Here is a 27713-nt window from a genome sequence, read left to right on the forward strand (position 1 = left end):
AGGAAGATACTTGGATTTTGTTGGCAAGAAATGAACTTGTGTCTGAACACGACACCATATTAGGTATACTACTAAGGGGGCAACTTCAAAGGAGACAAAATAGAAATGGGTGAATGTTTTTTGAGAAAAATGAAAATTCACTTTATTTTACCCAGATATTCTTTAAAAAAGGAAAATTATCTTTATAAATCAACAATTAAGGCAAAATATAAATTATAGTTCAATACCAACTCCACAAGCCACATAAACGACAGTTGTTTTGTTATTTATTTATATAGAGGAAGATAGGTTAGGTGCACAAAATGTCATATATCACAGAATGTCTCGGAACTCGGAACATAAGTAAACAGAACAGCACGCCTCTGAAATATGTCATCTTTGTTTGTCTCATACAGGTAACAGATTCATTGTCCTTTATTAGCTATAACCGAAGTTGCCAAATGGTGAAATAGAAACGAATCCCTTTATCAAAAGTATTGCAATTGGTGTATAATGAAATCAACAGCGGGGAGGCCACTGCAGCAGTGCTTTGTGACTTATCCAAAGCTTTTGACTGTGTCAATCACAGCATATTGCTTCGGAAACTCATAAGATATGGTTTTAGGGACAACAGTCATATTTGGTTTAGTTCATACCTTTCTGACAGAAAACAATTTGTAAGAACGTCATCTAACTCGGACGTGGGAGAGATACATTGTGGAGTGCCTCAGGGCTCTGTGTTATGTCCTGTGCTGTTTCTGTGACTGTGATTAATGATTTGACCAACATATCGATTACAGGAAGCTTTACCTTATTTGCTGACGACACCATATTAATGTGGCATGACAAGGACAAAAACAGATTGCATAACAAAATGTGCCAAGACATGAAAAAAGTGAAGAATTGGTTTGAATCGAATCTTCTATCATTGAATACTAGCAAAACAAATATATTAGCAGTCTTGCAGGTACTTATGTAAAGCAAAATGGTGGAATTCATGTAAACCCCTTTTTCGAGAACATAGATTACGGTTATTTCAATATTTATATTGGAAACCGTGTCAATTATACATAAAAATAGGGAGAACTATGAATCTACAGCTACAGCCACATATCACACAAGGCGGTCAAATGAACTGAGTCTACCAATTCCAAAAACATGTTTGATTCAAAACTCGTTGATATATAATGGAACAGGATATACAATAAACTTCCCAATGAAATTCAAGAGACTCCTTTCATCATATTTAGAAAGAAATGTACAAAACTATCAAGTGATAAAGCCTATTATGACTTACAAGAATATTTTGACGATGCCCTGTAATTTAGAATGTGATGAAACTGTGATTGTACTGTGTGTGAAACATATACTTTTATTCGTTGTCCAAGTTCTTGTCAAGTAAGTATTTCAATAATTTTTAAAGAAAAAGGTTGAAATGATAAGTTTAAAATGCATTGTTTTAGAGCTCTTTTATGAAAACTATTTGATTTTCATCAGGAGGAACATTCCCCATTACCAAGGTGGCAAAAGAAAGCAAAAAAAGGTCACTACCCTGTATCAATCATTTTTTAATCAACTATTTCTTGTAATTACACTAAAGATATAGATGTAGATCTTATCTCATAAAGAAAAAAATGCTGATGTACAATCTTACATCAGTTTGTTCTGAATCATGTATTCAAGTCATCCTGTGAAAGATCTAAAGTCAAAATAAAAAAAACAGTTTTACATGTGTTACATCTATACTATTTGCCAATAATGAAATGAAAGATAAATTTGACAAATATCATAAATAACTATTTATTTTAGGATCATACAATATCATTTATCAAATTGATAATCTTTCCAGAAACACCAACAATTCTTATGATTCAAAAACATAACAGGAGATTACTCCTGACGTGAATTAAAATTAAAAAATGTGTTAATTTTTTATGTAAAGACGCACGCACCTGTATGTTAGTATGCACCTGTGGCATCTTAATGGCTTCTCTGCACTTCCCATCTGTCAAATCCCACGTGCACATTTCACCTGCCTCGGAACTTGAAACGATGTAGTTGTTATCCTGAATCATCGAAGCTCGGGATATACACAATATTGGAGCCGTGTGTCCAACTAAGAGACATCTTGGAATCATATGGAGCGTATCGGGGTCAACTTGCCTGAAAAATGTATCAACAATAAATGATGTAGTAGAAAATGAAGTCAGTCCTGAAACTGTCATCTCCTGATGATGCCATATTGGTTGGCGAAAGTCGCGTTGAGAGACAGTATTTTTGTTCTGGCAAGGAAAAGTTTTTTTGATAGGTTAGGATCATATCAGACACTTGAAATTTTTAATGAGATCAATGTCACTGATCATTTTAGCACTAAGCAGGTCAACCAATTGATTGTGTATCGAAAACATACCGGATTTTGAAAATTATCTTTTATGAGGGTTACAATCTCCATGACGAATTAACTCTCTCACAACTATTAGATGTACTAAAAAGTTCAATTATTATTATTAATGAAAGTGAATGAATTTCACTAGTTCGGACTTCCATTGTCTACTATATAAAATGATTTGAAATCCCTGAAACAAGTAAAAAAGGATAATTAAAAAAGAATAGTTGAAAATAACAATTATATTAAGCACCAATAAACCTGAAATGAAATGATAGTGAAATAACCTACAAGTAAAAATATAATAATTGAATGAATAAATATTAAAGGAATGAAAAAAGAAAATAATAAAAAAATAAAAAAGTGTAGAGATTTTTTTTTATTATTTTCTTTTTTCATTCCTTTAATATTTATTCATTCAATTATTATATTTTTACTTGTAGGTTATTTCACTATCATTTCATTTCAGGTTTATTGTTGCTTAATATAATTGTTATTTTCAACTATTCTTTTTTAATTATCCTTTTTTACTTGTTTCAGGGATTTCAAATCATTTTATATAGACAATGGAAGTCCGAACTAGTGAAATTCATCACGAAACATTGTCAATCACCTTCAAACAAATGAAAGTGAATATTTTACCTTTGTATATGTTACCATCTTATTTTGATGAATTCATTATTTATGCAGATGCAGATTAACCAACTCGATGAAAATATTGTTTTATAAAGGTTTAAACCATTTTAATAAGCTGCCAAGAGACATAAAACAAAGCGAAAGTATTTATATATTTAAACCTAAACTAAACAACTATATTAAAACAAACACAATTTTGTAGGAAAAGACTCAATGATGCAGAACATCAGTAGTCTTAAACCTTAACATTTATTATCATGTATCAGTATGTTTTAAATTGTTAGTATAGTCTTATATAAGTTAGTTAACTTTGAATTTTATTTCCTTTTCTATTTTATTTCTCAACATTGTTAGGTTACAGTCATATGTATGACTCTAGTTATTAGTTATTATTATTATTGGTTAAGGACATATTATTAATGTTTACTGATTTATTATTATTATTGTATATTATTATTATTATTGTATGTATATTAGGATTTCCTAAATAAAAGTATTCATTCATTCATTCATTCATTCATTCATTCATTCATTCATTCATTCACCTTTGTAGTGCCCTACAATTTCCTTCAAATGGAGTATGCTAGATGTTGCTAGGAGATGTTTTTGTTTAGAAAATAGAGAAAAGAATTTAATAAAAACTTCAATCAAAAACGCTTCTCCAAAAGTAGTTTAAAACCTACAATTGGTGACCCCAAGAAGTGAATAGTTATTACGCATTTGATAAAACCATGGTCAAGTTACTTCAAAACCTTTCGCGAGAGCAGTTAGTCAACCTACTTGAATATTTCAATGTCAATCCTGGTGGAACTGTTCCCGACATGAAAATAATGCTGGAGGCTGAAATTTTTAAGCAGTATCCTGGAATGATAAATTCCCAAGACTTTGATTTCAAAGAACTTTTTTGCAAAATCATTGATCAGGAGAAATCTAAGGAATCTCAAGCAGAAGGTAGTGTTATTGAAAAGGTGAACAAGCTAGAGATTCTTTGTAATAAGCTGATTGAAAATCTCGAAAATAATAATAGGAGAAGAAATCATACAAGAAAGCGTTTTTGATTGAAGTTTTTATTAAATTCTTTTTTCTACTTTCTAAACAAAATCATCTAAACAAAAACATCTCCTAGCAACACCTAGCATACTCCATTTGAAGGAAATTGTAGGGCACTACACCTTCTTTAAGGACGTTGTGAAATTTAGAATTGTTTTTATTAAATACTAGTACTATGTTGCTGTATCGCTGGTGTTTCAATATTTTGACAGAATCAGAATCAACGAACTTAGGCGTGAGCAGCGTTATAGAACAGTGTTTTAAAAACATTGTTCTACAGCGCCATCTCGAGGCGAGTTACAGAAAATTACTTATACATGTCAAGTTTCATCACGATCGGTTGATTGGGCACCAAATTGTGGAATTGTATTCGATTATTGATCTAACAATTGAACAATATATGATTTTTATTGAAGTGAGAGATAGTTCATTTGCAGATCTAGATTGAAACTTAACATTTTTAGTGCTGATTGTGTATGTTGTTTTCAGTTCTGGTTGATTGATTTTACATGGCCGGTTAATGGGATTTTTGTTTTGGAAAAAAGTAAATTTTTCACATTTGTCTATATTTAATTGCAGTACATTTTTATCACACCAGCGAACAAAGGTAGATAAATCGTAGTGTAATAATTCTGTATCAGTTGAGTCATGAGTAACTTTAAACATCTTCAGGTCATCAGCAAACAAAATAAATTCACTGTAAAGAATAACATCTTTCAAGGCATTTACAAATAGGTTGCAAAACAATGGCCCTAAATGAGAACCCTGTGGTACACCCGATGAAACTGTGATTGAGGAAGATACTGAATTACCATATTTTACAAATTGTACTCTGCAGGCTAGATAATTTTCAATCCATTTCAGAATGTTTTCCTGAATACCCAAAGTGTTTAGTTTATGCAACAACAAATTGTGGTTTACTCGGTCAAATGCCTTTGAGAAATCTGTGTAAATATAATCCACCTGGATTCTATTTATTTTATTTATTCATTTATTATTTTTAATTTAAAAGTACCTGATGATACCCCATAAAATAACAACAAATAAAATCAATCAACTGCAATGGTGTTCTTAAAATAGATCATTATATTTTCAGATCAAAAACATCATCCTGATTTCTTCACATACAAGCAAGAAAAACAATGACTTCTTGAAAATAAATTGTTTACAGTATTATGGGTCTTATAAATATAATGATTCACTGCCAAGAATTTTGCAACGTTCCTTGGGCCACACTACTTTCACTGTTGTTTGTTTTCATGAAAAATCTTTATTACTTCTAATCTTTACGATATGATAAATCCAACATGACACGACTTTGATAAACATCAGTTACAAATTTGAAAAGGTGGTTCCGTTATTTAAAAAGGAAGATACAACATTCATTTAAAACTATGGACTCCTCTAGTATGGGTTGAAATCTTAAATACTGTTTTCTGATTTGTCTTGAATCATCTCTTCAGAAGCATGATAATTTTTCCTAATTAGCATGGATTTCGAAGTGGTTTTCCTAGGGTTACGGCTTTAAATGCTTTTTATGGTCTTGATCTTGTTTGTTCGTCCACCACAATATATTGACGAAAACGTAGAGGCAGGCATATGGAATCAGAGAAGCAGAATTGGAATAGCTTCAATAATTTTTGACTGGTTGACAGCCTAAATTTTTTAAGAATGAGACTGAAAAAACAAGTCAAGTTCCAATGGATATGGGAGTTTTATAGGGCTCCATTTTGGGCCTTGTGTTACTGTCTCTGTATGTGACCGAAATTAGTTCAGTAACATCAGACGCTCTCTATACAATATGCCGATGACACACTACTGGCTACTGCTAATCTCGGTTGAATAATAATGATAATGATAATATTTATTCACTTTTGGCAATACAAAGTATTTTTATTTAGTATGTCATAAAAGAATAGTAATACATGTTACTTGAGAAACTATGAAAATCTTTTTAATGTTTTTTTTTAAGATTATTGTCTAAACATTCTTGGAAACCATAACAATATTTCTCTAATAATAGGGCTTCAACTTCATTTCAAAATGTGTCATAAATTCCTGTCCTTTTGAATTATTCGGGTAGTTCGTTATGAAATAAGGGCTTTGGCTTTATTGAGATCTAAACAATCACTGTCAATGTGCATATTTCAATTCAGATCCTCTTATGAAGGATTATCTGAAAATCTTATTCTTTAGAGGATTGGTTATTGTCAATTATAAAAGGAGATCAGAATTGGAATATTTGTTCAATAAACAGTAAATATTCCTTCACTGAAGAGCGAATACAATGATAATTAAAGCTAGTCTTGGTTTTTATTTGTATTTATAGCCATCTATGACATCAATTGACTATTAATTTGTTTTTGTTTTGACTCACCGAAGTACTCATTGTGCCAAAACGGTCAAATAAAATAAATTACAATTTTTCTGAATTACGAGATTTTTGTGACTCACCACAAACAAATCTGCCCATCGTAGCACCCTGTGGCTAGCGTCTTCAGATCTTTGGAGAGATAAATGCAGGATATACAGTGTGTTGGAGCATATTTTCCCCAAAGCACTACAGGAACTACTAAGCTAGTCCCGGGCATTTTGATTTGCAACCTGAAAGATACACATAGTTTGTGTAATACCTAAAAACACATAAATGTGGTTTGTAGTGGAAAACATTCAAGTGGGGCAAAGTCAATTAAACAAATTAAACTCAATTAAAGGTTTGCTAAACACGAAACAATCACATGACTTTGTATGCTTCGGTCCAGAAATCATCTGCGTCTTATTCGACGCCAATAAATATTAGTTTAATGAGAGTAGATTGAACTGGTACAATAACATTGAAAATACTATTCCGCGTGAGGCGACGATCTATTTGCTTTTTCCACCACAACCTTTTCTTGTTAAAATTAAAAGATATGGCATTATTTCACCTTGTTATATAGATCTCTCGAAGGACGGATTACTCTCAAAATAATAATTTTTGCAATTTAGAGTGTGAAATATTATTCGCCATCTTAGCGAGCAATCAGCTGTTTGACGTTGATGTTGATGACAATGACGTTTCCCGAAGCGCCATCTCTCGCGGTTAGAAAATAAAAGTTTTTTTTGCAACCGATATTAGGAAATGACGTAATAGTTTCGTAATAGTCAAACAATGGTTCTGAAAGTTTTTCGGTATTCTTAGAAACTTAAAAGAGTACAAACGCGTAGAAAGGACACGAAAATCTATAATAATATTCTCCCACAATTCACACTCACAAATGTGATTTGACAAATTCACATTTACAACTGTGAATTCACACTTATACCTATAACCATTGTCTAATAAATCTATAGACAATGCTATAACATTGTCTAGACAATGTAGACAGCAAATTTCCCGCATGTACACTTAGTACTCGGTACGATATATGTCAGCACGTTACATTTATTGCACATTCATTTAGTATATAATTGTTAATGAAACAATTATATACTAATATAGATGAATTCATATAACTTAAGTTAGATTCAACTAGTGCAACTAGAACTTGGCAAACATGTAGATTTGGTTAGTTAAGGTTAGGATAAAAGTTGGATCTGGTTATCATTACTTGGCATCTACAGGCGCTTGTCTGCCAAATTGCAGTTTTGCTACAATTCGGCAGAAACTTTTGCAGAAAAAATGTAAAAGGCTGGCTCATCGCATCTACTCAGAGCACATGATTATCGAACCCAAAGATCGCTTACATTACGGTTGTGGTAATTGCTTAGTGACATCGGTATTTTCCGACCTGTGAAATCTTTTCAGTATCAAAAGAATAGGTACTAATAATATAATTAATGCTCTTATGGAATCATTATCATTAGGAGATTACAACCTATCCTTACAAATGAGAGGGTCGACTTTTGGCCATGAATAATATTACAGGCAGGAATTGCTTTTCCACTCGATCGAAATGAATAACTATATCATTGGCTCCACTCTATAGAGTCATCCTCAAAGATGCTTTTAGATCTTAACTAAATGGAGATTATCATCAAACTTGTGATACACTGTTTGGAACCTTTGGTGTAGTAATGAATATTACTTGAGTTTTTTCCCAACACCAAACCGTTATTTCAACACCTCGACACGTGTTTCGATCACCAAGTGATCATCTTCAAGAGGAAGATCAAACTCCAGTAATATTCATTATCGTCAAAGTCAAAGTTACAAATATCTAATGATGATGCACACTTGGTTTGTTGAGATTTGTTTTCTCAGTATTTTCTCTAGTTTGATGTCTAACAATATACAAATAAACGTGTATGATACATTCAAATTCAGCTACAACTAACAACCTTATTTTCTGATGTTTACCCAGTAAATACAAGAAAATGGAATAACCGAACGTTGTTCTGCTGAATTTCCTACATCAAAAATCGAACTTTTCTATTAGAGTTTTGACATTTTATAATATGGCGTCGACTGAAGCGAAAGATGTAGTAAATGATGAAAGTACTGAAAAAAATGGTGATTTGGAGGTGAGTCGTGATTGTTAACTACGTCCCTGCCTACCTCCTGTACAAATTGGGACAAATGGATTGTATGTTCAGCAAAAAATTGTTTTTGTTCCATCTCTCTTAAGGTGGATTTCAACGTCAATCCAATATGGAGTAGAGTATTCGCTGATTGGTAGAAATATTTAAATTTTGACATCTCCGTATATTTTTACCAATCGGAACACTGTAGCATGGTCGTGCGTCAACTGTAGGTTGAGTTGGTGCGACTATTGAAAAAAATAAAAATTAACTCCCCTAAAAAAAGATGTCAGTTTCCTTCTGAACTGAAAGCCAAACAAGCGTTGTTGTTCGGCGCCAGAAATTGAAGCATTATTTGGTTTTTGTCTGGGAAAAGGTAAAGTTAATTTTGATTGTTTATTCAGTTTTTAATATGCACTAGATCTAGAGGTATTATTTTTGCCACATGTAGGAATGTTAAAGTTGAATTCAATAATTTTGCACGTGTTTATCGGCGCCGGTTAAAATTTGCGAATTTCGTTGTTTGTAGATGATACCAATTACATTTTAGCACCATTCAGGTAATTTTTTTTCAATACTTTGTAATCATCAAGTTAGATTATGAAGAACTGGTGTGATAATATTAGAGTGTATTGAATACTCCCAAAATTTTCTGATGCCAAATAAATGTATATGATTTTGTTATATTAAAAATTATCTCTCCCCCAAATGTTTTAATATCTTGAGTTGGTAGGAAGTTGAAATACATTTAACCTAGAAGTAATTATTATGAAAAACGATGCTTTCAGACTGTTGTGCTACTAGGTTATAGTAAAAACGAATCTTTCAAAGTTCAGAAGAAAATATTGTTTCTTAGGCATTAGCAACTATTCTCCGCTTGAGAGTAACGTAAGATGTGGTTAAAAATTTGAAACAATTATTCCAATTTCATTTGAGTCATCTCTCAGTTTTAACTATGTATAGGTTTTTCCATGCGTTTCAACTTCACAAGTGTTTCGATACCCTTCAGATTTTAAAATATATTTAGGAAAACATTAATTTTCATGCTGGCCAATAATGTCTCAGAAGCTAGAGGAAAAACAAGGCCTCATTCTTCTTGTCTCCGACTGTAATACCTGATTAAATCTTACGCTGTGTCTTAACTTAGCCAGTTGAGCTAACCTCTTATTTGACTAATAGTAGAAATATGAACTTCTTTATTAATTTGGTCCGGTAGTAAAAAGTTTGTCGAATGGCTATATGAGAACAAAGGTGAGAAATACTTTCGAAGCACTTTGTAGAAATTTTGATATTTGTGATGTCTTGAAAGACATTGAGTAATTTAGGTGTTCAGTTAGGAATATATTGAATTGAGTAATATCGAATAAATTCATTATGCTCATTATTGTCGTTTAAATGGAAAGATTTATTGGATTGGAAAAAAACTTCTCTATCTATAAATGGAATTTGATTATTTGAATTTGGCATATTTGTCAGTTTATTTCAATTATGTTCTTGACTTGTGTAAAACTCGATGTTTAACAGCGCCAATAAACTATTCTTATTCAAATAGCTTGGTCAATGTGAATCTGACAATGAATGTTGTGATTTATTTCAGAAAAATAACAAACCACATACAATGGAGACAATGGAAGTGGCCGTCAACAACCACGTCACCAAGGAAGAAAAAATGGAAGACATCCCTGCAGACGAAATGACTTCAAGGGACTACTATTTCGACTCATACGCTCATTTCGGTATACACGAGGAAATGTTAAAAGATGAAGTAAGGACTCTTACATACAGAAACTCCATGTACCACAATAAACATTTGTTTGCGGGTAAAGTGGTCATGGACATTGGCTGCGGTACAGGCATTTTGAGTATGTTTGCAGCCAAAGCTGGTGCTAAAAAAGTGCTAGCAGTGGAATGCTCGAACATAGTGGACTATGCCAGGCAAATCGTCGAGACTAACAAGTTGGACCACATAATAACCATCATCAAAGGCAAAGTGGAGGAAATCAGTCTGCCTGAAGGCATTGACGGTGTGGATATAATAATTTCAGAGTGGATGGGCTACTGCCTGTTCTATGAAAGCATGTTAGATACTGTACTCTTCGCCAGGGACAAGTGGTTGAAACCCGACGGCCTCTTGTTTCCCGACCGTGTTCTCTGTTCGTAACTGCTATCGAAGACCGCCAGTACAAGGACGAGAAGATTAATTGGTGGGACGACGTGTACGGCTTCGATATGAGCTCGATTCGTAAAGTGGCCATCAGTGAGCCTCTCGTGGACGTAGTTGACCCTAAGCAGGTCGTAACGGGTCCAGCTCTGATCAAGGAAGTGGATCTGTACACAGTGAAGAAGGAAGATTTGGAGTTCACCTCTCCTTTCACTCTTACCGTGAGGCGTAACGACTATATCCAAGCTCTGGTGACATATTTCACTGTAGAGTTTACCAAGTGTCACAAGCGGATTGGATTCAGCACGGCTCCGGACGCAAATTACACCCACTGGAAGCAGACTGTGTTTTATTTCGAAGACTACATGACTGTGAAGAAAAACGAAGAAATCAATGGTGTGTTCACCATGAAGCCGAACCCTCGTAACAATAGAGATTTAGATTTTGTGATCGAACTGAACTTCAAAGGTGAATTAGCTGAAGTACACGAAACCAATAGATACCGTATGCGTTAGGAACTGAACATTGTGCTTCGTGCTTAGGATTTTCTTGGCGTCGGTTTTTTTACTTGTTTCCTCAACCGTAAAGCTAGTCGGAATTTTCGTGGACGTCGGAGTAGGAAACTGAGATGGCTCATATTGTTCAATTTAATATTTTGATGAGTGTAAAATTATAATATCGCTCTAGGATTTCTGTTAGGACTTTGAACATGTTGATTTATCTCCAAGTAGAGAATAGGATAAAAATGTAAAGTTTTCAGTTGGAATTTTGATGATCTGTGAAATATTTTTTTATTTTTACCTGTAAGATCAAAATATTTAATCCAATAATATTCAATAAATTTTTAAATAATGTCATGTTTCATTTACTTTCGAGATAATTTCACTTGACTCACTGGATGTTGGTACTTATTCTTCCGTTAGTTCTTCATTATAGAACAATATTTTCAAGTAGATACATAGATACATTACAGAAAATGCTGAATTCTAGTATAGAAATAGATTTATTAGAAATAGATGTCCTAATATACGTAAAGATTATACAAATATATCGGTTACTAAACATAACAGTATAAGCAAGCTATTTGGAATATTGATTCTGAATATTGAAAAAAGGGTCTCAATTATGTGACAGGTTTTTTGTTGGGGAAGTGGCTAAAATTGATCCATGACCGACACCTTCGAACTAACCTTGGGTAATAATGATGATTTATTATTATACAAAAATTATAAACGTTTTTAAAAAACTATACAAACAATAACAAATGCTCAGTCAATGGAAATTAAATATATTATCATACATATTGTATTAAAGGTAGTATAAAACTATTTTGAATATTATAGAAACTACATAGAAATATGTGAGACATGTATAGACACATATATACAAACATATGAATATTAACACTCTCATGGTGTAATTCCTACCTATCAGTCGAAGCCATATAGTAAAAAAAACAATACTCCATGAAAATGCGTAGATGAAGACTGACGTACCTCAAGGCTCAATACTGGCCCGTTCTTCTTTTTGGTGTCAAAAGTATGTGGACATTTTACATTGTGTGCTGATGGCACCACTATAATGTGGCATAGTTCGGATTTAGAGTTTGAAAATATATTAATTCATAATGATTTCAACGTAATTAGAAAATAGTGTAACTCAAATAAGCTTTTTTTCAATGTCTCGGGAACCAATGTTGTTGCCTCCAGAGGGCAGATTGAGAATATTTCACTAGTAGTAGAGTCAATTGAAAAAAAAACATACAAATTTCCTTAGGGTTACATATTGATATTGATATTCAAAAAAATAAACATGATAACTTTACGTTAAGATAATTTTTTCTCTTGATAAAGTAAATAAAAGTGAAATTATAAATAGTAAATTCTTAAAAGAAGCTTTCGATGTGTCTGGGCATATAATATTGAACTTTATAAATACTTCCTTATGCACGGGACTGTTTCCAAATTAGTACAAAGTTAGTACAGTGACTCCAATTCCGAAAATGAATAATACAAGTGATGCAAGTAATTTTCGTCCAATAAACAGTCTACCAACGCTTGAAAAAGTACTGGAACTGGCAGTATACGAACAACTAGTTGCATACTTTAATGAAAATAATTTATTCATCAAGAATCAGTCTGGTTTTTGTAAGAATCACTCATGCGAAACAGCATTACAACTAACAGTCACAGAGTGGAAAGTATTGATAAGAAAGAATATATTGTTGCTATATTTCTAGATTTCAAGCGTGCCTTCGAAGCAATTAATAGGAAAACTTTAATCAATAAACTGAAGTATTAAGGTGTAACTGGAAAAGCTTTAAACTGGTTAGATAGTTATCTTGAGCAAAGGACTAAAATTTATGATGTAATGTCAGATCAAATTATAAATGACATAGGTGTACCACAAGGTAGTGTTTTGGGACCACTGCTATTCATTATTTATATAATTGATATCAACTATGTACCCGGTTCACATCATATTAATTTATTTGCTGATGATACCCTTGTATATACGGAAAACTGTGATTTAAAAGAAGCTGTACAAAATATCAATATATCTTTAAAGAACATTAAATTATATCTATAAGTGAATGAACTCAAATTGAATATCAATAAATCTAAGGCAATGATTGTTACAACAAATTCGAATCAAAGAAAGATTGATACTAACGACGTTAATATCAGCATATTCAATAATCAACTCACAATTGTAAATGAAATTAAGTGCCTAGGATTCATTATAGACCATCAATCAAATTTGAATAAGCATACCGAATATAGGTACCATTAGAAAGATATGTAAGAAAATGTATTTTTTCTCTAGAATTTCAAAATCTTTATCAACCTTTGCTAGACTAACATGTTACAACTGCATAATAATGCCACACTTTGACTACTGTGCCACACTGATGTATCTATTCAACCAAAATCAAATGGGACAGTTGCAGAAACTACAAAATCGAGGTATGAGATATTTAGTTCGAAATAGTGACATTCATTCATATAACACAAGAACATGTATTACTTTTTATAGATCCCGAACAAACTATAAGAGTGGAATGAATTCATTGTTCTTTAAAGGTCTAGATAGTTTCGATAAGTTACCTGATTAAATAAAACATGTAAATTCCTTTAAAGTATTCAAAAAGTTATTATTAGAATATATCAAATTGTAATACATGACGCACTGTAAAATTATATACGTTTATAAATTATTCATATATGCATAACTATATATTGTATATTAGGATTCCTAAAATAAAGTCTACTACTACTACTACTAGCAGACAGTTTCAATAATCATATCGAGGCTCTCAAAAGCAAACTAGCATCTGGATATCTATTCCAATCTCAAATCTTGTGAGATTCTCTTACATACAATGGTTGTAAAATGTATAACAAGTCACCACTGGAGATAAGGACAATTAAAAACTCAACAATCTTTAAAAAATAATTGAAAACTTTACTCAGTGAGAAAGCATACCATTGCGTTGCTGACTTTTTTAATCAACCATTTTGAATTCGAATTCAATTGCAATACTAAAGTCATCTTGTTTTAGTGTAATTACCCTGATGTGATGTAGCATTCAATATGATGTATCTTCAATCATTGTTTTCTATTCATGTTTTGTTATGTGTCTCTTTTTAAACTATCAGACAATAAATAATACTTTTATCCTGCTCTCTATACAAACATAAATAAAAATCAACACCCCCAATCGTCGCTTGGGAGTGGGCATATTGAGTCTCATGCAGAGACCAGCGACGAGACCTGGAGAGTAGGTAGATTGAGACCCTGGCGTCAAGTCACAAAACACTTTAAGCGTGTCATTACCTGAGAAATAGGCAGGTTGAGACCTCAGAATAGTTATATTTTCTTGAATATGGCTTCATAAACCGAAACGTTGAAAAACTGAAAACTCTACCAATCATAGACACGCCTGAAGAAGCTAGCGGAAAACTTGCTGCATTTTCGTAAAATGAATCAAAATAGTTGGTTTATAAAAGTATTTATTTTCAATATAAAATGTAAATAATAATTCAAAAAACAACAATTCAAATAATTACAGTAAAATAAATTAAAGCTTCAGATTTATATCTAACTAAGAATGAACACTTTGGGAATGCCCTATCTAAAAATTTAAAATCATTTGTTTTTGTACTTTAAAATCGCTTCTGAGCTGTATAAAGTTGTGGAGAATCGGCCTTTCCAATTTAGCCTGAAAAGAAATCAAATTGAAAACCCGAACAACGTCACAACAAATTTTTCTGCAGATTATTTCAAAGGAGACTTTACCAAGGTGTCTTCCGAGCAGACTTGCTGTAGATTCTCCGGTTTCACCAGTAGCAGGTTGCAAAGAGAATGTAACGTGTCGAATAGTTCCGTAACCAGAGGTCCCAGAGTCTTAGTTGATGAACGGTACTCATTAAGATCGCAAATGGCCACCATAGCACCTACGACAAGAACTATCAATCACAAAATGAATTTAAAAAATACAAAAACATATCACACACTTGACAGTTCAATCAAAATAATTCAGAGGAGGATTTATTCACTAAATTGTGTAGTACTTGAAGCTGTCAGTTCTTGAAAAAAAAAATTATTTTTAAATCCCAAGAAACATTACATATTTACATATACACACATCGGAAAAGTCTAGGAATATTTTTAAAAATGGCAATAATTTTTTTTTAGATCACTTTAGGGAAAAAAAAGTTGACGGGTGATTATTAAACGAATGTAACTTACAACAAAATTTATTAAATGGTCAAAAATACTGAGTGCGCATATAAGCAAAACTAAAAAAAATATGACTCTTCTTTGGCACCCCGAAAAAAAATCATAATACAAAAAAATTGGAATCAGTACAAAGAATGGCCTCCACGCTGGTTTATTACGGCCCTACATCTATCGTGCATCGACAAAATGAGATTGTCAATGTCTTGTTGAGGTACATTTGCCCATTCAGCGATTAAAAGCTCTCTCAATTGAAACGTTGTGTGAATGTTCCCCATATGCGGAGTAATTCTTCGTTGAAGCATGTCCCACACATGCTCGATGGGATTCAGGTCCGGTGATTGTGCTGGCCATGGCAATACATCAACTCCTTCGTTGGTGAGCCAGTCAGTCACTAGACGCGCGACATGTGGACGAGCATTATCGTGCATTAGGTGGAAGTTTTCACCAACAGCACCAGCAAACGGACGGACGATAGGTAGAAGAATGGTGTCGAGGTACTGTCGAGCTGTGAGGGAGCGATTTGGAAAAACGAGATCGGTTCTGCCGCCGATCATGATTCCGCCCCATAGCATTACTGTACCACCTCTGTATGTGTGGACTTCCTGGACGTGTCTCAAACGTTCATTATTTCTAGGTCGTCTCCACAGTCTTACTCGACGAGAATCTGGATGAAATCCAAATCTGGATTCGTCTGTAAACAAAACTGTGGCCCAATCATTTGCATCCCAGTTTTGATGTTCTTGACACCACTCTAATCTTCTACTGCGATTGCCTCTCGAGAAAGGTGGACATCTAAGTGGCCTTCTGTTGTGGAGATCTGCTTCATGCAGTCGATTTCTGACAGTATCACAACCAATGGTTACCTGGTGCGTCTGCTGCAACACGTTAACCAACTCAGGTGCTGTGATTGTCGGTTGTCTTCTTGCGGTTAAGACCAAAAATCGGTCTTGAACTGCAGTTGTAGCGCGTCCTCGCCCTGGATGTTGTTCGGCTGGACTGCCAGTTTCACGGAAACGCCGCCACAATCGACTCTGATAACACTTTGGGAGACCCCCAAACGAAGAGCTACATCATTTTGTCGCATGCCACCTTGAAGAAACCTTACAGCTCTATTCATCTCAGCCAATGGTAAGTGATGGTGTTCCATGTTAAAGCACAATATTTCCAGTTTAACTGCTGAGCAAGAACTGCATAGAATGTACAAACTCGACACTTTCAGATTATTCATTTTAGCCGAAAACCTACAGTTTGTAAAAAACTTGATAAAAGATTAGTTACCGTTTTTGCAGGCTTTGTTCAACCCATAGAAATCTACAGGGTGGTCGAGTGTACCAATTTAATCGAAATTAAACGACCTCCTGCATTTATTTTTATGATATTTAGTATGTTATAAAAATATCCCTAGACTTTTCCGATGTGTGTAGAAAAACATACTGAGAATAATACAAAAAATAAAAATATGTAAAAATACAAAATTGTCAATCTATTTCAAAATATATAAAAACATAAAAAATAACTCCACTTTGAAATTTATGGGAATTTATTTAGATGAAAATTTAAAATTCTCTCAGCATACTGCACATATCAACAAAAAATTGATGTGATGACTGTCATCACCCGAAGACGATTGTAGATACCAACAATCGAAACGTCGTGAACTAACGTGACTTGGAATCTCTACACTTTTTTATTTTTTATTATTTTCTTTTTGCATTCCTTTAATTTTTATTTATTCAATTATTATATTTTTACTTGTAGATTACTTCACTATCATTTCATTTCAGGTTTATTGTTGCTTAATATAATTGTTATTTTCAACTATTCTTTTTTAATTATTCTTTTTTACTTGTTTCAGGGATTTCAAATCATTTTATATAGTAGACAATGGAAGTCCGAACTAGTGAAATGTATTTTGTATTTTCTGTGTATTATGATCATGAATTGAATTGATTTCTTTGAAACATAGTACTGAATGTTTTTTATTATTCTCAACATTATAAATGAACATGCATGTTTTGAAATAGTACATTCCCATAATATCAAATGATTTTCTAGCTTCATACAGATTGCTGGTTTTTTCTCTCTGATTGAGCTTAAATATACATTTTATGATTTTATATTGTAACCCTTGGAAAGGATTCAAATGAGAGGAATTAGCTGTTGCACAAACTGATGTTTGGTATTGAAGATTCAAAGACAAATAAATTGTTTACAAATATATTTCTTATTTTATAAAATATACCTAGAAGAGGTGCAATTTTATTTCTGAGTCGCCTGATATGTGAATTCCACGATAAATTCTGATCTAGATATAAGCCTGAAATTACGAAAAAACGTTTTGTAATCTGAATTTGTTCTGGATATAATTGTATAGCAAAATTTATAGAAATTAAAATGTAAATGACCGTTACATCATCAGCAAAAAGATTGATAGAACCACATTAATTCAGTTGTGCAATATGATTGATGTAAATTGGGAATAGAGTCGGACCTAAAACAGAACCTTGTAGAACTCCACGCTGTTTTACTGTCTATATGTATACTGCCCACAAAAGTTAAACTTGTTTTGAAAATCTACCTGTACTTTCCAATTGAAATTTCATAAATATAAAGATCAATTAAACGGTAGATCTGTTTATAGAAATAATTTAATAAAAAATGGGATGTTACTATTATTGACTTTCTTTGGAACAAAATATAAGATGATTCATCAAAATTCAAGGTTAATTTATGTGACTGAAGTCACATTGATATTATTGTTAGGTTTTTGTCTTTACTAAATAATAATTAGGCATTATCACCAGCATGAGTTTATATGAATTAAAAAAAATATGTAGGGCCTCGTATAGACCCTTGGGGTACACTACAAGAAATACATCGTATAAAGATTTTACCACCCTCAATTTGTACAAATTACTGCCTGTTTTCTGAATAATTTGCATTTGTTTCACTCTCCAATATAATAAATGAATAAACGAATAAACGTACCTGCGGTATTATACTGAAACTGTAGCATATGTTCATACACCACCCTGTGTAACCGTATTCCCAACTCCTGAAGAACTGCCGTTACATTATTTCCATCTAAACTGGCCTTTATCTCTTTGATGATTCTTTTAACGTAGTTCAGAACGGTTTTGCAGGCCTAGAGAAAATTGGCATTCAAACTGATCGGGAGATAACGTATTTACTTACTGGAGACGCTACTGTGTCAAAATCGTCAGTCTCAGGTTTGAAGTCGCTCTTCTTCTGTTCCGTCTGCAGGTACAGTTTTGCCCAAGTAGCAACGGCATTGAGACATCTGAATTTGTCCACGTTCGAATAGAACAGAAAAATAAAACAGCATATTTATATATACATTAAAATTCAGGAAAATATCTGTCACATATAATTAATTGGGAGTAGCAAAAAGAAAATGAAATCTTATTTGAAAATGAATGTACAAAATGTAAATTTCAAAAACTTTTTTGGTAAACTTTGTTTGACTTCAGTTCGAAATTATAATATTTCACGTTAGTTTCAACAGCAACAAGATGAAAGTTTTCGTTGGGTTTGTGGAGATGAATAATTGACTCTTCTTGATAAATATACAGGTATAGTTCATCTCCTGATGATGCAAACTTGCTGTTGAAACGTGCCTCCAAAAGAGTATTGTTGAATGTTCAACTGACCCCTATTTTTCGTGAATGAAACACTTGAAACTTTTACCAAACTATGTGTTAAGAATCAAACGTTAAAAGGGAAGACCTCGTTAATCCTTAGCTCGCACAATTTTCGACTTCTGAGGGTTCTCGTTCGTAGGGGTGCGACAACTGGTTAACGGAAAAACAGATTTAAACAGAAACAGATGAATAGTGATGAAAAGAACATGTTTCATGTAAGAGGGTTGAAAGCCCTCCCAGTTTTCTAGTTTGTTTACAGTATAAAACGCTGGTTATGGTGATAATCTTCAGTGCACGGATCTCCTACTGAGTTCAGAGATATTACCATAAAAGGTAATCTTTAAAAAAATCATCTTAGCGTGCATACTTAAAACTTGAAGTGAGAAAGTTCTGTTGTGAAAGAGCAGTGTTTGTATCACATTCATTCCAACTCCAATTCAGCAGTGAACTATTAAATAATCAATACGAATTCGGATTTATGATTCATTTCTTCTGATGTATATGAACTTCAAAATACGATTATATGGAACTTGAGCCAAACTTGAAATAATGTTTCGAATAATCTGGACTCGCAAGAAAATATCCAAGACGATGAATGGATAAAAACATTAGATATATATGCATGCATTTATTGAGAGAAACTCCAAAACAAATTAGACCATAAAAATACATTTCCTTCAAGAAAAAACAATCAACAACTAAAACAGCAAACTGGACATTGCAGTACTCTGCAAATAATGATCAATGACTTTAAAAAAGGAGAAGTTCTTGTTTCCATGAAAGTAGTTGTTTTGGGATGGTTTTTCCTTCCAGTTTGTATCTGAAAGTAACTCCTTTGTAGAGTTTATTTTGAAATCAACTGCTTTCTTCCTTTCTTACTAATTATTGTCATACTTGCAAAATGTTGCAAACTCCATTTGAATAATTGGATTTTGATAACATAAAAAATGTACTAACCTGTCCAAGCCTGTATTTATTTTCCTTTCAATGTCTTCCAAAACAAACTTTTTCTTCTGTAAGCAGTCATTATATTTCGGTGTATTCCTAAAAAACATACATAAATATTCATCACTCGATACATAATTATAGCAGTGAAATTTGGAGGGGATTCACATTTGCCTTAGTAATTATTTAGCATTACAACCTTCTTTATTTCATAATTTCTCTCAGGAATGTTCCGATTTAATGTTCAATCATCAACAAGATACGAAAATACCCTTCAATAATTACAACTTATATTTTAAATTGTACAACCCAACATTTTTACCACTGAATTCCTTTCTACTGTAATCTATGAGCAATCAAAGTTGTCCCAGGTCAGAATCTTGAGGAATACCCACCTTTACTCCTTCACATATATTATTACTTCATCTAATTTTACAGGGGTGGAAATATATTAATTTACAAGCTACTCCTCAGACAAGTTCATTGATTTGACTTACTTCTCAAAATATATGTTTGCATTATCAAAATGCTACTAATATGAGAAATCGAAAGTAAAACTCACTCGACTAGAGGCACGACCAGATCCGTGAACTGCTTCTCCATCAAGTGCGTAATATTGTTACTCTGATGAACTACGTTAAAAAAATAGAGAACTGGAGGACTTTTAGCGCCTTCGACAACTGGGACAGCTTGGAGTCCTAATTCTACAGCATAATCTACGTGTTCGATCAAAAGGCTGTTGATAAGTCTGTCCAAAATCTGCGTAGCATTTGATTCTTTCTCTTTAGGTTTTGATAACTGGAAAAAATGATTAGCAAACCAGAAAACTATAGTAAGAACAAGCATTACTCCGCAAAAATCAATTGCTCAAAACTGTTTCGAAGGTGTAAAGGTATATTCAATTATGTCAACTTTGACAATAGTAGCAGACAATTAATTTTGTAGTAATGATGCTTTTGGTGTAATTCCTGAATCAACTAAGCTGTTTTCAGCTAATAATTTATTAAATTGTTTACCGAGGAGTATTCATGTACATTAATGAAAAAACTCGCCCAGTACCAAATCAGGACTGTACACTGAACGATATTTTGAACAGGCACCCGTTCCTTCAAAAACTTCTCTCCTAACAACTGATTTATTACTCTCGACGGCTGATTTTGAACCATTCAGGAAATATATTTTTCAGTAACTCACCAACTGACAACGTTGGAAGGCTTGCTTGGTATCTTGGAGTATCATGATGGCAACTTCTTCTGACAAAAAAGTCTCGCCTCCATAGTTTTCTATTTGCGCAATGTTTATATTGGCTCTGGTACCTATGACGGCTTGTAAGTCCCTTCGCAGGTCTTGGAATCTGATCGAAATAAAGTGAAATTACATACTTATTTACGATATTCAGTTCAAATAGTTGAAAGATTTTTTGATTCGCACAAATCCAGTGCATTCTATTTTGTTCACTTTGATCAAATACCTAGTTCATCGGTAAATATTGCATATATTTAGTTAGCTATTACTCAAATGCCGATGAAGCAAATTTGCTTTGAAAACCTTCAACAAATAAACCCATAAAGACTCTCACCCTCCAGACTGGATCTGTTTTTTCTGGTGGTGTTTGGATTCATAATACTTTTGTAAATTGGCGGAACATCTTTCTTTGAGGCATTTCAATTCTATCCTGAAAAAAAATGTCGCAAAATAAACTAGGTAATCAGAGCCTCCAAGATTTCACTTACGTAATATATTCGTTTACGTATTTATTGAAAATATTCGTAGTAAGCTTGGTCAAATAGTTTTTGTCGTTTCCTAAATTGAAGGTGCTCAAGTTACTCGATAGCTGGTTAGTTCTGCAATACAGATTACAAGTAAAAGTATTTTGGCAATACAGCAGAAATAACTGAGGATCATGAACAACGATTGTCAACTGATTAGTTTCTAGAAAGTCAAACCTACTCACTTTGAATAGAGTTCAAACAGAGTTTGTAGGTAATTGTAACTGCCAAGATTGGGGCCCAATCTTTGGTCGATATACTCCACGATTTTCAACTGGTAGATGTTAAGGACAAACTTGGCCATAACCTGTTCAGGATTGTTGAAAATCCTTCTGATTATATCATTGTTGTATTTGCACAAAGTCAACAGATGGCCAAACACGTCTTTGGTCGAAAGGCATCCCTAAAAATAGGAATTCTTCAATCTGGCAATAGTGTTTTAAATTTTTCTTTGTCATACCACTTGACTTTGATCGATGTAAGCGTCAATGCACTGAGAATAACCCTTGAATTGTGATAAGACACTGGCTATTTCCTTCATTCGATCTAGATCTTCGTTAGCCATTGCGTTCACAAATTCCTCGATTAAGCTTTTTTCGATATCACAATATTTTCGTTCTATTTTACGTTTAACACTGTCAAATCTGGAACAAACAGAAATTTCAAACTGCATTTTGATGAACTGTTTGTTTGCTTACTTGGAAGGCAAATCTTGGGATATCATGTACAATTTTTGAATCATATCTGCAGCCTCATCTATCTAGAAAAAAACATTATTATAACTCAAGAATTTGACACCAGTAACTGATAAAGCCATCTTGAAAATCATATAGTTATTATAATGGATGATAGTTATTGTAATACTATAGTATAGCCACTAACTAAATAGGGATCAGTGAATATTGCTGAGGATGGTGGTCCAGTGGTTAGAAACTCATTCAGATGAGTCATCAAACGTTGGGCATCGACAACTCTAAGCCTGGGACCATTAACGCTGTCAAGTTGATCTCCCAAATGCAATACTTTAGTGGCAACGTGGTTTATTTTACCATCCAGTTCTTGGAAGGTGTCTATAGCTTGCTAAAATCAACGTTAAGTTAGCAGAGTAGCGAAAATATTAATTTCAGTTACCTCACTTTGTTTTGCTCCAACAAATTATAAATTTCCTGGAAAAACATTGCCTCGTCTTCTCTGACGGCCATCTCCAACTTTTCACATTTCTTCTGCTGACGATCTTGGAGAAGAGTGAGGTCTCTGCAATTTAAAGTTTAATATATATTGATCGTTGAAACTATTTTTTGAGGGAGGTTCGCTTACTTTATGGCCTGTACGAATGACTCATGTAACAAATTTGGGTTAAACTCCTCTTCCTCGCCATCATTTTTTGTCTCAGCAATTGTTCGCCAAGCTAAACGTTCCACGAATTCTTCGGCATTGAAAGGCTCCTAAAATTGTTTATTTACTACTGTAGGATGAAAATATTTACATTACAGGTTTGGAAAAAAAATCACCAAGAGGCCAGGAGGTTCATTTAGGAAATATACCTGTTCTAATTCTTTCATGTACTGTTGCATCATTTTGATAGTTTTCAGTACGTAAGAATAAAAATTAAAATTAAAATAAGGGGCGTAAAATTTAGAAAATTGAGGTTACGTTCATTACAGATGTCAATGTTTTAAATCAAAACACAGTCGATCTGTTCGTTAGTTGTGTTCGGATCTACTTTTTTTAATTAAGTTTCCAACTTGCTCAAAACATTTTTAATTTTTTTTTCCAGATTCAAACAAGTTTCGAAATTTAGAAATAACTGTATAATTTCTGTCAGTCTTAAGTAACACGTGAAGATAGGGGCATGGAAAATTTCAATTGCGTAAAAATTAAAAAATATGTCATTTTTAATATATTTCAGGCGTATTCATACTGATGAAGTTATTGTATAGCGAAATAAGTGTTGCGGTTTTGTAAACTGTTCAGTGAAAATCTCACTAAAATGTAACTTCAGACTATTTTCAAATTCAAATATTTTGAATTATTCTGAAGATGAAAAACGACTAGAGGAATTTCTTTGTTTGAAATTTCTCAAGTCTATACCAATCATTAAATTAATACAGGATTGTTCTTTTATTAAAATACACATCATTTAGTTCAACTGGGATGAACTTATTTTGTCGAGCGTATAAAATTCACCGCGATAAATATAGTCACTGGCAAAAACTTACTTCTGCAAAATATTCAAATAAGTAAGAATCTTTAAGCATTCTCAGTTTATTTTGCCTTTCCCCTGCCCAATGAGTAGGTACGCCGCTGAATTAAATTATTATAGGTTAAAAGGAGTATAAAAAGATAACGAATATAATAATAACGAAATGAGCTTTATCTTATTCTTCTTATGTTTGATGGATGTATTAGATTTTCATCTTGACCCACTTCATCAGCAAAGTACATTGGAACTATTGGAATCAATGGGTAGGAAGATATATTTGTACATAGGTACATAACTACTCCAAACTCGTTTTAAAGCAGATCGTGCAATTTTAATCGTGGTTACTTGAACATATTTCAAAATTGTATGCATGTCTAATTCAGAAATTCGCATTTGGTAGTTCTAAGGAAGACATGAAAAAGACAGTGAACAGTGTTTTTCGTTAAGCGATAATCGTTAAATTCATTTCATTTTTGGGTCGTGATGTGTTTACAACACCGTCCACAGATAATGTAATGAATACTCGCCTTATTTATGTCTTAAAATAAATCGAAAAAAATCTTGATGTTTATAACACCTGTATGTTTATATTATGAGTCGTTTGCCATAAATACTTGTTTGTTATGTAATAGATTAGGTACATTGGTGTGTTTACTTGTACAAAAAAAACAAATGAATACAAATTGGGTATCCTATCAATCGAATTGATAAGAAAAAAAAATATATGCATACATTACATGCCAACGTATATGTTCTCTTGACAACTTGATTTGAGAAATTTCAAGAGGTAGGTATAGTTAAAATGCTAGGCCTAGAAAGACATTTTGTCGATATAGATGTTTTCAAGAGTTATTGTTTACTTTTGTTCTCAATGTTAATCCGAGAAAAACTACTAATGCTTGGTATATATCTTTTGTATACATCAATAATCATAGCGTTTGTTTATTTACGTTCTCTTCATCACGTAGCTGAAGAATGATATTGTCAACACCTTACGTAAGAATCATTTTCAAAGAGGTTGATTCAACCTAATTAAAATTCATATCGCGTACATGAATTTCGTAATAAACTGAACCCGACAAACATGGGCTTTGGATCTTTTCAAATATCGAAAAACCAGTAATAAGTAACACGAATATTGAATGCTCAATTTCAATTAAACATACATGTAATGAATGAGCATTTAATTACTTGGGAAACAAAGGAAAACTGGTGTACACTATCTTCCTCTTTGAATGAGAGAGAATGACAATGCCAAAGTCGTGATGGAATGTCTTTTCCATCTAATAATCACATCTGGTCTAGAAAAATTCAAATCCCAGACAATAATATCCATATGATAAAAGCCCCATTTGTTATGCGAATTATTTCCCTTTGTCGAAAAAATGGGCTGGGCTTCAACACAGTTACCCTCTCTTTCGGCTTCGAGGGGTGCGATCGCAGCGCTCCAGTGGAAAACAATAAAATCGTGTTGAATTAAAATGGCGATTTCGTTCGAGTCGGGCTCATTTCATCTCCAGCTGTTGAACAGAGTGTGTCCTGACAGAGTGCATATACGTAGTGAAAGTGAATAATATTCCAAGACATTCGTGAAAATGAGCAATTTGTACCCAAAACTCGTGGAAAATGACGAGGAGCTGAATTTGGGCGAAAAGCTTCCCCAAGATGACGTCCTTCGACAAGACGCTGCGCGCGCACCTGACAGATTCGGCGCCGGCGCGAAGTTTGCCGAAGGCGAGCTTCCTGTGAAGAAACGGAAAACGAGACGCGGGAAATCCAAACGGAGGCACCCGTATTTGAAAAACGCTAGAAAGTCGAACAAACTGATCAAACCAGAGGCGCCCCATAACAGCAACCAGTTTTTGCTGGAGGATCACGGGCAAATCGAGGATCTCGATAAAAATTTGATGTCTCCTTCTGCCGGAGGACGAGGGACTCCAGTTTTAGTATCGATTCTGACGGGGACTTTTACTCTTCCCCTGATGACGAAGAACAGTTTCTTATAAAAGATTTCGACGACCAGTACGAAAGTCTCCAGGCCGTGAGGTTCCAGACATTGTCAAAGGGACAGTTGATCGAAGAGTATCTCATTCTCGAAAACAAACTAGAAGAGATGACAAAGAGATTGCAGAAATTCGAAGAAGATGACACTGAAGACAGCGGGCCGGAGCTCAAGCAAGAAATCGAAAGGCTCACCATAGAAAACGAGCGTCTGAGGAGAGAAAATGACGTGCTACGCAGCAAAGTGAACCCTTCGGATTCGATCGAAGACTCCGAGACTGACTCTAGCGATTCTTGCAGCACGTCTTCGAGTAGCCACACCAGCGGCAGATCCAGTAGGTCGCGCAGCCCCATCTCCACCGTGGATTACAGCAAGACAAACGGACACCTTGGCCCCGGCAAGCCTGTGTCATAACTGAACGGTTCCACTTTTTCTTCAAATCAGTGTTATTTTTTCCATTCCCTATTATAGAGAGTACCTAATGCTTGTAAAGATTGTTTTCTGGAGTTATATTTTAATATATTCGCAACAAATTTCCTAAGAAAATGTAGTCAGCACCAGAGATGTATAATAATTATGTAATTCAACTAAGTTGTTTTTAGTTAGGCACTCGTTTATTTCGTTATTGATTTGGTCTCATAATTTTAAAACCTCCAGTACAATTACCTTTAATTAGTGTTGAGGATTTAAGTTTATAAAACTTTGGTGTGTCTCTTACTGTTTTATTTTCTTGTCAAACTGAATGTTTTTTATATGGATATTTTGTAGATATTTACTAGATTGATTTATTGTAAAATAAGAATTGAATAAAATATTGAAGTTGCTTACTGGGAGAAATTTTGATGTTCTATAAGTGGCAAAATGCCACACTTGTGGAAGTTCTATAAATAGAATTACGATAATATATCATCAGGTTGGTCGAGAGGAAATTATTTTTCCTTTGGAGGGGGTATGGAACTATAAGAGGTTCAATGTTTGATCAAATGTATTTGACAATAACTATTTCTTGAAGAATTTTGGAGGCTCGGACATTTTCTGAAAAATATGACATATTTCAAGTCTGAGAAAGAAAAAATTACTAAGTTAGTAAAAAAGGAAAGTGGTAAGTTTCGGAGAAAAATAAACAGTTAAGTTCAAAGATACTAACAATAGAGACCTAAAGCAAAAGGAAATCAATCAGTGGGATAAACAAAAAGTACAAAAAAATATTGAAGATAAATCAAAATAATTTTAAAAAATATCAAACCAAGTTATCTCAGGATGTTTCCACAAGTGTCTTCTGGTGATAACATTCATATTTATTGGTTGCATACCTTCACTCGATTAACCCATTTATTTTTTCATTTCAGATCACAATAGTTTCTGAGAGTTGTTGTTCGTAGGGGTGCGATAGCTGGTTAACGGAAAAAACATAGTTTAAAGATATATTTCACATACGTTCTATTCATTTCTTCTCATTTTAGTATATCTCCCTATCTTTTGAAAGGTTGCTCGAGTGGTTGGTTGTTGGACCATTAATTTATATATATCTTTAGATATGATATTCAGATCGAGTATTTTCCAAAATTTGTGTTTTTTTTTTAAAAAGCCACTTCACAAATCTGGTAGTACAATCGATATTGAAAGTTACAGAGCAATTTAGATCACTTGTGCATCAGCCAAGTCATTGGAGCAATT

The 27713-nt window shown here is 33.4% G+C and overlaps 4 protein-coding genes across 5 annotated transcripts in view; 2 read left to right on the forward strand and 2 right to left on the reverse strand.

Annotated features, from left to right (window-relative positions):
• The window catches only part of Rbcn-3B (WD repeat-containing protein Rbcn-3B), a 28593-nt gene extending 21460 nt beyond the window's left edge, over positions 1-7133 (reverse strand). The window contains 3 exon segments of the mRNA XM_074179596.1: positions 1932-2142; positions 6506-6655; positions 6979-7133. Coding sequence (XP_074035697.1) covers positions 1932-2142; positions 6506-6642 — 348 coding nt within the window. The 5' untranslated portion in view covers positions 6643-6655; positions 6979-7133.
• Positions 7134-8400: 1267 nt separating this feature from the next.
• Positions 8401-11565, forward strand: Art1 (Arginine methyltransferase 1). The gene is given in 3 exon segments (XM_023174474.2): positions 8401-8554; positions 10149-10695; positions 10698-11565. Coding segments are annotated over 3 exon segments (1143 nt in total). The 5' UTR covers positions 8401-8488; the 3' UTR covers positions 11228-11565.
• A 3143-nt stretch (positions 11566-14708) lies between these two features.
• Sec10 (Exocyst complex component Sec10) lies at positions 14709-23530 on the reverse strand. 2 transcript variants are annotated; one of them, XM_023174473.2, is made up of 16 exons: positions 23376-23530; positions 23149-23276; positions 22968-23085; positions 22714-22911; positions 22530-22591; positions 22292-22475; positions 22017-22234; positions 21796-21906; positions 21642-21737; positions 21257-21416; positions 20625-20860; positions 20075-20161; positions 18651-18756; positions 18444-18600; positions 15012-15169; positions 14709-14934 (listed from the first exon to the last, which is right to left on the reverse strand). In XM_023174473.2, exons 1-16 carry the CDS (start codon positions 23406-23408, stop codon positions 14848-14850), a joined length of 2139 nt encoding a protein of 712 aa, XP_023030241.2. In that variant the 5' UTR covers positions 23409-23530; the 3' UTR covers positions 14709-14847. The 2 variants fall into 2 exon arrangements, with proteins under 2 accessions (XP_023030241.2, XP_023030240.2); XM_023174472.2 differs by having other exon boundaries at positions 23343-23510.
• A 1947-nt stretch (positions 23531-25477) lies between these two features.
• Hexim (Hexamethylene bisacetamide inducible) lies at positions 25478-26863 on the forward strand. Its single transcript, XM_023174471.2, is given in 2 exon segments — positions 25478-25942; positions 25945-26863. Coding segments are annotated over 2 exon segments (819 nt in total). The 5' UTR covers positions 25478-25629; the 3' UTR covers positions 26451-26863.
• Positions 26864-27713: the final 850 nt, after the last annotated feature.

Source organism: Leptinotarsa decemlineata, unplaced genomic scaffold (assembly GCF_025532065.1).
Source record: "Leptinotarsa decemlineata unplaced genomic scaffold, Ldec_3_MD MMD2_tig00026282_RagTag_RagTag, whole genome shotgun sequence".
In the NCBI taxonomy this organism is placed as follows: Eukaryota; Metazoa; Arthropoda; class Insecta; order Coleoptera; family Chrysomelidae; genus Leptinotarsa; species Leptinotarsa decemlineata.

Bases quoted from the DNA above. Each gene is read 5' to 3' on its own strand.
- Sec10 (XM_023174472.2), bottom strand. From the start codon at position 23,408: ATGATGCAACAGTACATGAAAGAATTAGAACAGGTATATTTCCTAAAT. The intron at 22,592-22,713 runs GTTAGTGGCTAT...GTTTTTTTCTAG, and splicing joins TATTCACTGATCCCTATTTA to ATAGATGAGGCTGCAGATAT. The intron at 18,757-20,074 runs GTTAGTACATTT...GGACAAATTCAG, and splicing joins ATAAATACAGGCTTGGACAG to ATGTCTCAATGCCGTTGCTA.